At 52.8% G+C, this 13,923-nt stretch overlaps 1 protein-coding gene across 3 annotated transcripts in view; it reads right to left on the bottom strand.

Moving 5' to 3' along the window:
• Positions 1–317: 317 nt before the first annotated feature.
• The window catches only part of CNTN2 (contactin 2), a 39,618-nt gene continuing 26,012 nt past the window's right edge, over positions 318–13,923 (bottom strand). For all 3 annotated transcript variants that reach the window (XM_075613742.1, XM_075613744.1, XM_075613743.1), the window contains 13 exons: positions 13,693–13,843; positions 12,500–12,627; positions 11,253–11,428; positions 10,527–10,647; positions 9,917–10,075; positions 7,384–7,533; positions 6,503–6,573; positions 5,160–5,394; positions 3,882–3,997; positions 3,208–3,394; positions 2,196–2,308; positions 1,297–1,465; positions 318–691 (listed from right to left, as the gene is read on the bottom strand). In XM_075613742.1, the coding sequence (XP_075469857.1) occupies positions 588–691; positions 1,297–1,465; positions 2,196–2,308; positions 3,208–3,394; positions 3,882–3,997; positions 5,160–5,394; positions 6,503–6,573; positions 7,384–7,533; positions 9,917–10,075; positions 10,527–10,647; positions 11,253–11,428; positions 12,500–12,627; positions 13,693–13,843 (1,880 nt within the window). In that variant the 3' untranslated portion in view covers positions 318–587. The remainder of the gene's footprint in view (positions 692–1,296; positions 1,466–2,195; positions 2,309–3,207; positions 3,395–3,881; positions 3,998–5,159; positions 5,395–6,502; positions 6,574–7,383; positions 7,534–9,916; positions 10,076–10,526; positions 10,648–11,252; positions 11,429–12,499; positions 12,628–13,692; positions 13,844–13,923) is intronic.

Genomic DNA, 13,923 nt, shown 5'->3' with positions numbered 1-13,923 from the left:
CAATGTTACGTCAGACGCTCGAGACCGTTGCGGATACTCGGAGAAAAGACACCGGAGAGCAAATTGTATAAAAAGAAAAGTCTGGCTATTTATAAAGCATGTCCACACGGCTCAATAAGACAAAACCCCCCGCGTGTCACATCCGAAAAGTGCTGCGTTCCCCCCAATGTTAACGGAAATCCCACTTTTAAAAAAAAAATGCTTCTGGGGTGCTACATTCCAGTCCTCAAGCCCCCCTAACAGGTCAGGTTTTCAAGAAATCCCTGCTTCAGCACAGGTGGCTCAATCAGTGGCCCAGTCGAAGACTGAGCCACTGATTGAGCCACCTGTGCTGAAGCAGGGATATCCCGACTTGTTTGGGGGGTTTTGAGGACTGGAGTTGAGCACCCCTGCTTTAACCCAATGTGTGGTGGGCGCCTCTGGCATTGACGAGGTTAACCCCACGTACTCTACCGCCTACAAAAAAATGTGAACTGTCTCTCGCGGTTAAGGAGAGCGGTGTTTGTGTTGCGGCGATGGTGGTGCGTCCGCGTCTCTGCTCCCCGTTCTTTCACCCCATGGGCAGGGGGGGGGGAGGAGGGGAGTTCTCAGACTTCCAGGTATCGGATCAGAATCAGAACGACTGCTGAATTGGCCACCAGGGTCCGAGTCAAGGGTTTGGTAGCAGAGTTTTCTACCATCATGCTGGTGCCTGGGACGGGATCAAAAAAGATGGGGGAAAGGGACAGGTGGATTTGGTGAGGTTGTTTTAATGTTTGCACGTGTGGGGTCAGCAGCTAATACAATATGTGAGTGTCCGTTTAATATCCCGTTAGGTTATAGCACTTTGAGGTAGTTCGAGATGGATAATATCAGGTAATATCGGATTATATTACATAGGTACCCCATGTCCAGTTATAGGGAGCAGTTATATGGGGTAATAGGAGGGGTTATAGGGAGCAGTTATATGGGGTAATAGGAGGAGTTATAGGGAGGGGTTATATGGGGTAATAGGAGGAGTTATAGGGAGCGATTATATGGGGCAATAGGAGGAGTTATAGGGAGCGGTTATATGGGGTAATAGGAGGAGTTATAGGGAGGGGTTATATGGGGTAATAGGGAGGGGTTATATGGGGTAATAGGAGTTATAGGGAGGGGTTATATGGGGTAATAGGAGGAGTTATAGAGAGCGCTTATATGGGGTAATAGGAGGAGTTATAGGGAGCGGTTAAATGGGGCAATAGGAGTTACTAGATACAGAGACCCTGACAGCGTTGTTTGTGTGTGGTTAAAGGGTTAAAACCGACGCTCTGGTACCTGAGTCCGTGGGGATGTGCACTTCGGCCGGCTCTCCGTCTCCCCCCTGCCCCGTGGCGCGGAGCTGTACTGTCACGTGGCTGGCACCCTCGGGCAGCGGGAGTTCCACGTGTGTCTTACTCGTCACATAGAGGGTGGGGGCGGAATGAGAGTCCAAGCGGTACAGCATCTGGGGAGGGGGAGGAGTGTGCGAGGGGTCAATAGTCTTCTGCATGACCGCCTGCGGGGTCTGACCCCACCATTATAGGATCAGCAATAAGGACTCACTATATGCTGCTTTAACCCCTTCCCTGCCCACCAACGCACTGCGACGGCGATAATTGGTGCCATTCAAGGTAAGTTTCTAACCATTTTCCTAACGCGGTTGGGGAGCGATCTCTCCGAACCTGCACACAAACGTACGATACGTCCTAATCGTTGCGATGCTGCCTCTGTACGACAATTACAGGGGGTTGCTGGTTCCCCCGGCCACACAAAGTATTAAGGAATACAGGTAGGGCCACCAACAAGGGGCAACTGCCCTAGTGGCAGAGTTGGGCCTGGCAGGCCAAACCCGGACGTTGCACCCTGCTGGAAGACGGGCTCAATTTCTGCTATCGGCCACCTGCGCGGGCCTCTACCTTGCAGACAGGGAAACAGCCCTTCCTGCCCTAGCTCAACATATTGCAGGACCCGCCTTCATCCCCCCCCAATCCCCTGCTCAACAACCCTTCAGCACCCCCTGGGTGCATGAAGCGGGTTTGGGGACCTGTAGATACTCGTAGCTTCTCCCAGTAGAAGTAGTTGCCACGCTCTGCTTGGTTCTGCGGATAGTCTGATGCCAGCAGACACTATGCCAACTGCTCCTCTTAAACGTACGACTTGCTCTCCTCCATGTACCGCCCCCCGCTAAACCTCACCTTGTACCCAGTAACGGAGGACTCGTTGCTCAGTGCCGTCACCCGGTCCCACTTGATGTTGACGCTGGAACGGGACAGCGTCCAGGAAATGTTCCCCGGGGGTCTGCTCGGGGCTAGAGGGGACACAGAGAGAGTCAGCCCCCTTAAATGTAACCGATCGAAGGAGAAGAGGAAGGGGGCAGGGTGACACCCTTCCAAATCTGTGACGTGCACTCTATGAATTTGGCACCAGGGAGTATTTGGCACTATATACCTCAAAAGTACCGTACAAATATATTCTGTGATATGAATTTTCCAGGGGGGCCTGTGAGGTATTGCTTGTATATAGACTAACTCAGCTTTGCAATCTAATACAGTCTCCAGTCCTCAAGCCCCCCCAACAGGTCAATATTTCAGGATATCCCTGCTTCAGTATAGGTGACTCAGTCTCTGACTGAGCCTCTGATTGAGCCACCTGTGCTGAAGCAGGGATAACATGAAAACCTGACCTGTTGTGGGGGGCTTGAGGACTGAAGTTGAGCGCCCGATCTAATAGAAGGGAGAGGAGGCGTGATGATCAAAAATGTCAAATACATGAAGGGTGTTAACAACATACAGGAGGGAAGCATATTCCAGAGAGAGAGAAGAGCTGGAACGAGGCCGCTCTCTGAGGCTGTGGGGGCGGGGTGGGGGGAAATGTAAGGAAGGACTTCTTAAAGGGAAGGGTGGTGGACTCATGGAGTAGCCTCCCAGCCGAGGTGGTAGGGGATAATACTGTAGTAAGAATTCTAACATGCTGAAGGTAGACCCCCAGGGGGACCCTCAACACGAGAAGAAGCCGGGGGTCTAATAGGGTCTTCGGTTTTACAGCAGACAGGAAATGGGCAGCCACGTGAGCCAACTGGTTCTGATCTGCCATCAGGTTGTATGTTCCCATGTTTAATCCCATGTGAAACACGGACTTGGCCCTTGGCTCTGAGCAGGTGGGACTCCGCTCCGCAGGGGGAGGCCTCGCTGCGGGGCACTCACTCACGTGCTTTTGTGGTGGTGACGTTGGCAGTGGGGCTCGGAGGTCCTGTGCCGGCCCGGTTGTAGGCTCGGACAGTCACGTGGTATGTGGTGTCTGGCCTCAGACCAGTCACCCGAGCCACGGTGTCCAGCTCGGCTGTCCGTACCCGGTCTGCGGCGGCCTCCTTATCGCTGGCCTTCCAGTACCGGATCTGGGGGGGGGGGGGGGGGGGGAGGAACATGGGCTTACTTAAAGGGTTAAGTCAGTGGTTCTCAACACCAGTCATCCAGATCCCCCAACAGATCAGGTTAAGGATATCCCAGCTTCAGCACAGGAGGCTCAATCAGAGGCTCAGCCTTTGACTGAGCCACCTGTGCTGAAGCAGGAATTATCTGAGAGCTCTGTACACGTGAAGAAGAGACCTGTGAGGTTTGGAAAGCTCTGTACACGTGAAGAAGAGACCTGTGAGGTTTGGAAAGCTCTGTACATGTGAAGAAGAGACCTGTGAGGTTTGGAAAGCTCTGTACATGTGAAGAAGAGACCTGTGGGGTTTGGAAAGCTCTGTGCATGTGAAGAAGAGATCTAGAAAGCTCTGTACACACTGCTACATCTCTTGGTCCATTACAATGTATCATTCTGTGTTGATTCTAGTTTGTGGATTCATTCCACGTTCCTATAGTTATCAATACGTTTCTCACCTCGTATCCCAACAAGACTCCGTTGAGATTCTCCACCTGCACAGAGTTCCACATCACCTCCATGTCTGCGGAAGATATGACTGTGGCTGTCACCTTGGAGGGAGAGACGCTGGGCTCTGCGGACAGAGAAATACAGCACTTCAAGAGCAGGACAGGGTGTGCGTGTGACACACACACACCCCCCACAAACACCCCCCCCCATCCCCACCCCCACCCCCACACACACCATCCCCCCACAAACACGCACACCACCCCCCACACACAGCCAAACGCACGAGCATCACACACACCCCCCCCACCACACCACCCCCCACACACACACCACCCCCCACCACCCCACACACACACACCCACACACCCCCACACACACCACTCCCCCACAGACACACACACACGGCCCACCCCCTCCAGCCCCCCACACCACCCCCCACACACACAACCACATCCACTCCCACCCCCCCCCCCCCGCCACACACACAACCAACCCCACCCCCACCCCCACACACCAGCCTTTAATCTTCTCAGATAAGGTTCTTTGAGGTACCAATATACCAATCTCACTAAGTGAGAGGCGCGTAGCAGCCATGTTAATTTTGGCTTTAGGCTAATTTTCCAGGAATACACAGTTAAAACATTCAATGAGCAGGGGAAAAAATATTCAATGAGCAGGGGAAAAAACATTCAATGAGCATGGGGAAAAAACATTCAATGAGCAGGGGAAAAAACATTCAATGAGCAGGGGAAAAAACATTCAATGAGCAGGGGAAAAAATATTCAATGAGCAGGGGAAAAAACATTCAATGAGCCGGGGAAAAAACATTCAATGAGCCGGGGAAAAAACATTCAATGAGCATGGGGAAAAAACATTCAATGAGCATGGGGAAAAAACATTCAATGAGCATGGGAAAAAACATTCAATGAGCATGGGGAAAAAACATTCAATGAGCAGGGGAAAAAACATTCAATGAGCAGGGGAAAAAACATTCAATGAGCAGGGGAAAAAACATTCAATGAGCAGGGGAAAAAATATTCAATGAGCAGGGGAAAAAACATTCAATGAGCAGGGGAAAAAACATTCAATGAGCCGGGGAAAAAACATTCAATGAGCCGGGGAAAAAACATTCAATGAGCCGGGGAAAAAACATTCAATGAGCCGGGGAAAAACATGGGAGGCAAAAACAGACGTGGAACTGTGCAGTACTGGGAAATCACCCGCGAATAAATAATCCCACAGGGATATGAGTCGGTGTTAGTCCTGTGGCTCTGCGCCCATCCTACCTTCCTCTGCCGAATGCACCGTGGTGATCCTGCTGTACGGTCCCTGTCCCTTACGGTTGAGCCCTTTTATCTTCACCTCGAAGGGTGTGTAGGCGGCGATGCTCTCGTTCCGGTAGACGTAGTGGCGAGACTCCAGCCCCAGCACGCCGGCGGTCTGCCAGGCCCCCTCGCTCGGCCTCCGGAACGCAATGAGGTATCCGAAGCCGTCACCGTTCTGGTACTGCCTCCCCATGGGCTGCAATACAGAACATACGTCGCGTGTCATAAGAGAGCGCGGGAGGAGGGACAAGGGAACGTGCAATGGACACGTCCTGCCCGATGAACGTGCCACCACCTGCCTGCTCTTATCGGGTCTGTGGGTTTCATTGCTAATTATCCTACAGCTAATACGGCAAAGTAAGGTCCACAAACTGGTCCACTTATTAGAAACCAGCTGAAAGTACCCGGTGTTGCGAACCCAACCTCATCCCTCCCCTCCTTCTCTCACCCCGCTACCCCTTTCTCTCTCTCCTTCCCCTCGTCGCTCCCTCCCATCACTTTCCTTTGATACCTTATGACCATGTCCCCAATTCTTTCCGCCTCTCTCCCCCCTTCTCCAGCGTTCTTACTTTCTCCTCCTCCTCTTTCCTTGTCGGCTTTCTGTGTCAGCTGTAAAGCTATCTGACTCTCCTTATCTGCCACCAGGCTGTGTGCATTATGATGTCACCAGATACGCCGCCTGCCAGGTAGCGCACCCAGTGGCCGAGACTTGCTTAGAGAAATTGTAATAACGCAAAGAATGAAAAATAGAATGTATTCAATTGTATCCAAACAGGATAACCTGCTTGCTCTCAGGAACTACAGTATCGGGCAAAATGTGGTTACGATTGGAGTTACCTCTTGGGGGGTCTAACTTTTTTTTTTACACTAAGTTTGACGCAGGGGGTTTCCCAAGCTGAACCCCGTTGATTTCAGCTCCGGCGACCCCCTGCTTCCCGAGTTACTTACCTCCGAAGGGGGTTCAGGTATCTCAGATCTGTTGAAATGTCACATGGGCCAATCGGGAGCCGCCGGGGATGATGTCACGGCTTCCTATTGGCCGGCGGGACATTTAAAGACGCCATTTCGATAGCTCCAAATAGCCTCGTCTGGGCTGCCCGCGGCACCCCTTTCAGAGGTAAAGATTTCGGGAAGTAGGGGGGTCCCTGGAGCTGAAATGAATGGGGTTCGGCTCCGGAGACCCCCTGCTTCACGCCCATTTAAAAAGAATTAAATAAAATATAAAGTGTCGCTTGGAGTCCCGCTTGAAGAAAAAAAGATGTGCCACGAAAAGTGTCTCATTACATTACAGCCGGGTCACTTACCGTCCAGGTGATGGTCAGCTCATTAGGGGCCCCTCCTCCTCCACTGAGGCCTGATGGGGCCACGATGGGAGCTGCAGATAAACACAGGTCACGTGATCTATCGTCCACTATGCACAGGTCACATGATCCGTCGTCCACTATGCACAGGTCACATGATCCGTCGTCCACTATGCACAGGTCACATGATCCGTCGTCCACTATACATAGGTCACATGATCCGTCGTCCACTATACACAGGTCACATGATCCGTCGTCCACTATACACAGGTCACATGATCCGTCGTCCACTATACACAGGTCACATGATCCATCGTGCAATATACACAGGTCACATGATCTGATCCATTGTCCACTATACACATGTCACATGATCTGATATTGTGCAATACTCACAGGTCACATGATCTACCGTCCACTATACACAGGGGTTATTTATAAGAAAGGTGATTTAATAAGTATATTCACTGAGCAGTAATCCTAGAGGTAACACTGTAGCACTGAATGGAATAGTAATCCTAGAGGTAACAAGATTCTAGTGCAGGGGTGGGCCACTCCAGTCCTCAAGGGCCACCAACCGGTCAGCTTTTCAGAATATCCCTGCTTCAGCACAGGTGGCTCAATCAATGGCTCAGTTGAAGACTGCACCACCTGTACTGAAGCAGGGATATCCTGAAAATCTGACCTGTTGGTGGCCCCTGAGGGCTGGAGTTTCCCCCCCCCCCCCTGTTCTTGTCCTATCCATTTGAATGGAGCTTATCTCTTCCCCAGCACCGGGAAGAGACTTCACAGCATACTGAAGAACGGGCACAGCGTAGGTTTGACACCACAATTACCCCCCGCCCCTCCTGCCCCTCCTACCTCCCCCCAATCTCATCTCTTACCAGCTTCTTTGGTCCGGATCAAGGCAGAGGGAGTGCTGGGCTCCCCTACCCCCAAAATATTGGTGGCCACAACCCGGAACAGGTAGTCAGTCCACGGGGTGAGGCCGATCACGAGGGCCGACTCTGCGTTCCCCTCCACACTGGGCGGATCTGCAAGGAGAGAGAGTGAGCGTGCAGCCGTGGCTGGGGTGCAACCAGAAGCCCTCCGGGAGAGCGGGATTCCCAGGAGTCTGCATAAGGGCCTGGGGGTGAGGCCACGTCTGCGGGACCCCTCCACTGAGAAAAGCACCACGGCGCCCCTACAACATGTGAGAAAAGACCCCAAGGTCTGTGACTCAAATAACAAATATATAAGGTGTCGAACTAAATGCAGACCGGCGGCAACCCAAGGGAAGGCTAGTTCCCAAATCCTTCCCCAGCAACACGAAGAAAAGAGGAGCGTAGACTGATACACGCGAATATCAGGGAATACAGGAACAAATTAACTTGTGAAAGTGTCAAAATAGTATAAAAACACAAAAGATACTAAATGCAAACACAGGAATTGGCTGTGTAAACATTGTAAATGTTGTGTTGTTTAGTATGGTTGTTAAGGAAGTTCATTTTCACTGAGACACCTATTTTCACCCGATAGCAGCTGTAATCTGATTAGGACGGGTAGATTAGACCAGTCCTTGTAGTGCCAGCCATTATAACGTAACCATATAGTGTTATCCTGACTCTGTGCCCAGGACATACCTGAACACGAGCGGTAACTCTCCGTGTGTTACTTCCTGGTGACACATTTTATAAATAAATAAAACTCCTGATGAAGCTACTCTAGCGAAACGCGTTGCGGGTGGAAGCGAGACTGCTGCTGCCCTGTGCTGCTTTGTGCAGACGCCGTTACGATACTTCCCAGATCCGGAGCTGTGTATAACGGAAGTGACGCTTGGAGTCGACGCTAGTCACTCAGGTCGGGCGGGGGTGAGACCTTCGGCACTCCAAAATAGAGTATATAGCCTAAACCCCACGCGTTTTTTACCTGTGGCACTGTTTGTGCCTATCCCAGTGCTTATTAAATAGCAGTTAATACCGTCTGCACCATTGTAGGTTTGTCTCCTCGGGGGGGATTCGTGCCTGAGCTGGACACACAGATAAACACCTGATGGGGATTCCGTTTCACCCAGACACTTTCTGGGTTTGCATTTAGTATCTTTTTGATTTTTGATACTATTTTGACACTTTCACATCACAAGTTCATTTTTTATTGTATTCACTGATAGTCGCTTGTATCAGTTTGTATCAGTTTGCACCCCCTTTTCTTTTATTTGAACCCCACCACTGCCAGAGGAGCAGCACAAACCTGCCCTATTCTCCCGGGGTTTTATACGATAGTAATAAAGAAAAGAGACAGGCAGGTGCAGGGCCAGAGGCAGAAGGGGGCAGGGCTGGGGGCAGGAGAAGGCAGGGCTGGGGGCAGGAGAAGGCAGAAGGGGGCAGGGCTGGGAGCAGGAGAAGGCCGGACGGGGCAGGAGAAGGCAGAAGGGAGCCGGACAGTGGCAGAGAAGGCCAGACAGGGGCAGAAGGCAGGGGCAGGAGAAGGCCGGACGGGGGCAGAAGGCAGGATGGGGGCAGGAGAAGGCAGGACACGGGCAGGAGAAGGCAGAACAGGGGCAGGAAAAGGCAGGACAGGGGCAGGAGAAGGCTGGACAGGGGCAGGAGAAGGCAGGACGGGGGCAGGAGAAGGCCGGACGGGGGCAGAAGGCAGGACGGGGGCAGGAGAAGGCCGGACAGGGGCAGGAGTAGGCAGGAGAAGGCAGGACGGGGGCAGGAGAAGGCAGGACGGGGCAGGAGAAGGCAGGACAGGGGCAGGAGAAGGCAGGACGGGGGCAGGAGAAGGCAGGACAGGGGCAGGAGAAGGCAGGACAGGGGCAGGAGAAGGCAGGACAGGGGCAGGAGAAGGGAGGACGAGGGCAGGAGAAGGCAGGACAGGGGCAGGAGAAGGCAGGACAGGGGCAGGAGAAGGCAGGACGGGGGCAGGAGAAGGCAGGACGGGCAGGAGAAGGCAGGATGGTGCAGGGCAGAAGTAATTTTGGTTGATCTCTGCAAATGTTTTTCTTATTTAGTATCTGTTCTCAAACATACTCTGTGTTACTCTATACTGCAGCATGTTCATTTAAACAGGGAGCTAATGAGTTTATCTTCTGCTCGTAGCCCCTTGCTGTGGTACTGACCTCCTCCCTCTCCCTGTAACACACGTGGCACTGACCAGCTCCCTCTTCCTGTGACACAAACGTGGCACTGACCGTCTCCCTCTGTCACAAACATGGCACTGACCAGCTCTCTCTCCCTGTGACACAAACGTGGCACTAACCTGCTCTCTCTCCCTGTGACACACACACGTGGCACTAACCTGCTCCCTCTCTCTGTGACACAAACGTGGCACTAACCTGCTCTCTCTCTCTGTGTCATAAACGTGGCACTGCCTGCTCCCTCTCCCCCATGGCACACACAAGGTCCTAACCAGCTCCCTGTCCCCCGTGGCACTGACCTGTGCGCGCCACCCTCCACGTCTCGCTCTGCGACTCTCGCACCTGCACCCCATAGCGACTGATGGGGCTGTGATTATCGAACCCCCGACTCCAGCTCAGCTGGATACCCGTGTCCTCCACGTTCCTCACCACCACACCCCCGGGAGGGCCGGGGGGACCTGCAGGGACCACGCAGAGAGACAGGGGGATGGGGGGGGGGGGAGAGCAGTGATAAAAAGCATGGGGAGGCAGAGAGAAGAGACGCCTGGGGAGTTAGGCGACTATTCATGGGGAGGGTAGATGGGGGTGGGTCAAAGAATGAGGTAGGTGACATCAAAAGATGGACACCTAAGGAGGTCAGGTTTTAAGGATATCCCTGCTTCAGCACAGGTGGCTCAGTCACCTGTACTGAAGCAGGGACCGAGTGAGCCATCTGTGCTGAAGCAGGGACTGATTGAGCTACCTGTGCTGAAGCAGGGACTGATTGATCCACCTGTGCTGAAGCAGGGATATCCTGCAAACCTGACCTATTGTTGGCCCTTCAGGAAAGGAGTTGGCTACCCCTGGATTAGGTCACGTTAAGGTCACGTGAAGCGATCGGTGACCTCACACGGAGAATGGGCTGGTTACCTCGGATGAGGAGAGACGCCGTGTCTGACGCCCTGTCCACCACGGTCTGCGCTACACACGTGTATTTCCCAGCATGCCTCAGCTGAGCCCGGACAATGTGCAAGTCTCCCACAGCTTCGTCCTGGACACAGACAGTTCCCCGTCACTGTGCGTGTGTCATTGGTATGCGTGTTACAGGCGTGTGTATGCGAGCATGTATCTGTGTACATGCGTGTGTGTGCATTATATTAGAACAACACACATGCAGTTTTTTGTATGGTACAAGCTGCTGTTTATGCATGCATGTGTAATAGCATGTATGTGTATGCATGTGCCTCATAACATGCGTGTATAGATGTGACTGTGTGGCAGTGTGTGTTATGACCTTGTTTGTCTGAATAGTGTGTGACTGTGTGAATATATATATATATGATTGTGTGTGTGTGTGACTGAATATACTGTATATATATATATATATATGATTGTGTGTGTGTGTGACTGAATATACTGTATATATATATATATATATGATTGTGTGTGTGTGTGACTGAATATACTGTATATATATATATATATATGATTGTGTGTGTGTGTGACTGAATATACTGTATATATATATATATATATATATGATTGTGTGTGTGTGTGTGACTGAATATACTGTATATATATATATATATATATATATATATATATATATATATATATATATATATATATATGTATATATATATAGTGGCCCCTCACCGCCATGGCTCTCTGGTAATGCTCCGCCTCCTTCTCGAAGTCGATGGGGGACCCTTCCAGCTCCCACGTGAAGCTCAGGTCCATGGAGGGGTCGTGGGAAGCGTGGCACTGCAGTGTGACGCGGTCCCCTTGGTTAATGTCTGAGCCGGAGGGGGCGAGCGTGATCTTCGTGGCCTCTGTGAGACAGGGAGAGACACACGGACCACGTTTGGAACATATTAACCGCTTCACTGCCGGTAAGGCTTGTAACGCATTGCACAGCGCAGGGTAAATATTCCGGTTACAGGATCATTATCGGGGCAAACGTCCCACACGCTTCATATATTCTCAGTGGCAGGAAAGGGACGGAGAGAACATAGGGAAAGAGCAGAGGGGACAGTGACGCAGCGCTGTAATGTGGGGGCGGGGTCTCTGATAACCCCTTCAGAGCAACAGCCCATAACACTCGGGGTCCCCTACTGTACCACACACTCAGCGTCCCCCCTTACCTCGCACACTCAGCGTCCCCCCTTACCTCGCGCACTCAGCATCCCCCCTTACCTCGCATACTCAACGTCCCGCAGCATCCCCCCTTACCTCGCTGCGTGCCCCCTTACCTCATTGCGTCCCCCCTTACCTCGCACACTCAGCGTCCCCCTTACCTCGCACACTCAGCGTCCCCCCTTACCTCGCACACTCAGCGTCTCCCCTTACCTCGCACACTCAGCATCCCCCCTTACCTCGCACACTCAGCATCCCCCCTTACCTCGCACACTCAGCCTCCCCCTTACCTCATACACTATGCATCCCCCCTTACCTCGCACACTCAGCGTCCCCCCTTACCGCGCACTCTCAGCGTCTCATCACCTCGCACACTCAGCGTCCCCCTTACCTCGCACACTCAGCGTCCCCCCTTACCTCGCACACTTATCATCACCCTTACCTCGCACACTCAGCGTCACCCTTACCTCGCACACTCAGCATCATACTTACCTCGCACACTCAGCGTCACCCTTACCTCGCACACTCAGCGTCACCCTTACCTCGCACACTAAGCGTCACCCTTACCTCGCACACTCAGCGTCCCCCTTATCTCACACACTTAGTGTCCCCCTTACCTCGCACACTCAGCGTCCCCCATACCTCGCACACTCAGCATCCCCTTTACCTCGCACACTCAGTATCCCCCTTTCCTCGCACACTCAGCATCCCCCGTACCTCGCACACTCAGTGTCCCCCGTACCTCGCACACTCAGCGTCCCCCTTACCTCGCACACTCAGCGTCCCTGTGCTGTTTGACTTCCCCATGATGTTCTCGGCGAAGCAGGTATATTTCCCTTCATCAGAGCGAGAGATGTTGCGGAGAATTAATGTCCCATTGGCGGTGATGATCACCCTGTCAGAGGGGACACAATCGGGTTAATTACTAAACTCTCGTGGCTGCAAAACATGGGCAAAAACAGCACCAGATTTATTAAAGGAAAAACCTCAACAGCTCTAATGTGATTCATTCTCTGTTTGATAAATCTGGTGCTGGTTTTTGCCGTGGTTTTGCTCCCGTGTCACTGCCGGGGGACCCCAATCCTCTTGCATGCATGGTATAAGCCGGCCGTTTCCAACTTGTACACCCCCGCTAGAAAATATCAGGCCCCCGAACCCCTAATTAATAAATCTTAATGCTACTCATCAGACTATCGCTAACACACCTGTGTGCCTGATCCCAGGCATTGTAGTGTCCTGAGCTCGTGGGGGGAACACGCTTAATAACACCCCAAACTGTGTGCAGGCAGCATGGGGGGTATAGCTGTCACTCACTGCAGGAGCTTCCAAAGTCACGCCCCACAATGCACTGCAGCTGTGGGTGCAAAGCATTGTGGGGAGTGATTTTGGAAGCTCCGGTTGTAATTGGCAGTGATAACCCCCACGCTAAGGTGCCGTTTGGGGCCTTACTAAGTGCGCAGACACCACACGGACTCAGGTACCCGCTATACTGCCTGGGATCCACCAGTACAGATTGTTTTGGGCGACACCTCATGGCTTCAGCACAGGTGGCTCAATCAGTCCCTGCTTCAGCACAGATGGCTCAATCAGTTTGCTTTAGCACGGGTGGTTCAATCAGTGGCTCAGTCTTTGACTGAGCCACTGATTAAGCTATCTGTGCTGTAGCAGCGATATCTTGACCTGTTGGTGGCCCTTGAGGACTGGAGTTGGCCACCTATGCCCTAAGGGGTCACAAACCCCCTGCTGGGAGTCGCTGGTATAAGGGTACCACGGTCAGTCTCCGCGCGGGTACCACGGTCAGTCTCCACGTGGGTACCACGGTCAGTCTCCGCGCGGGCAGCACGGTCAGTCTCCGCGCGGGTACCACGGTCAGTCTCCGCGCGGGTACCACGGTCAGTCTCCGCGCGGGTACCACGGTCAGTCTCCGCGCGGGTACCACGGTCAGTCTCCGCGCGGGTACCTGCTGCTGTTATGTAAAAGTTCAGTCCCTTTGCTCCACAGGATGACGGGTGTGGGCGCCGCCCGCGGGTTACACTGTATGATGACCTCACCGCCACGTGCCGCGGGGATCAGGCGCTTCACCGGGGACTGGCGGAAATCTGGGGCCAGAGCTAGGGGGTGGTGGAGGGAGGAGAGAGTGAGAGAGTGAGAGAGAGGGAGGGTGATGGGGAGGGGAAGAGAGAGACAAGGG

This window comes from Ascaphus truei, chromosome 9, assembly GCF_040206685.1.
Source record: "Ascaphus truei isolate aAscTru1 chromosome 9, aAscTru1.hap1, whole genome shotgun sequence".
NCBI classification, from domain to species: domain Eukaryota; kingdom Metazoa; phylum Chordata; class Amphibia; order Anura; family Ascaphidae; genus Ascaphus; species Ascaphus truei.
The sequence above is the reverse complement of the archived record's forward strand: the minus strand, read 5'-3'. Positions and strand labels throughout refer to the sequence as shown.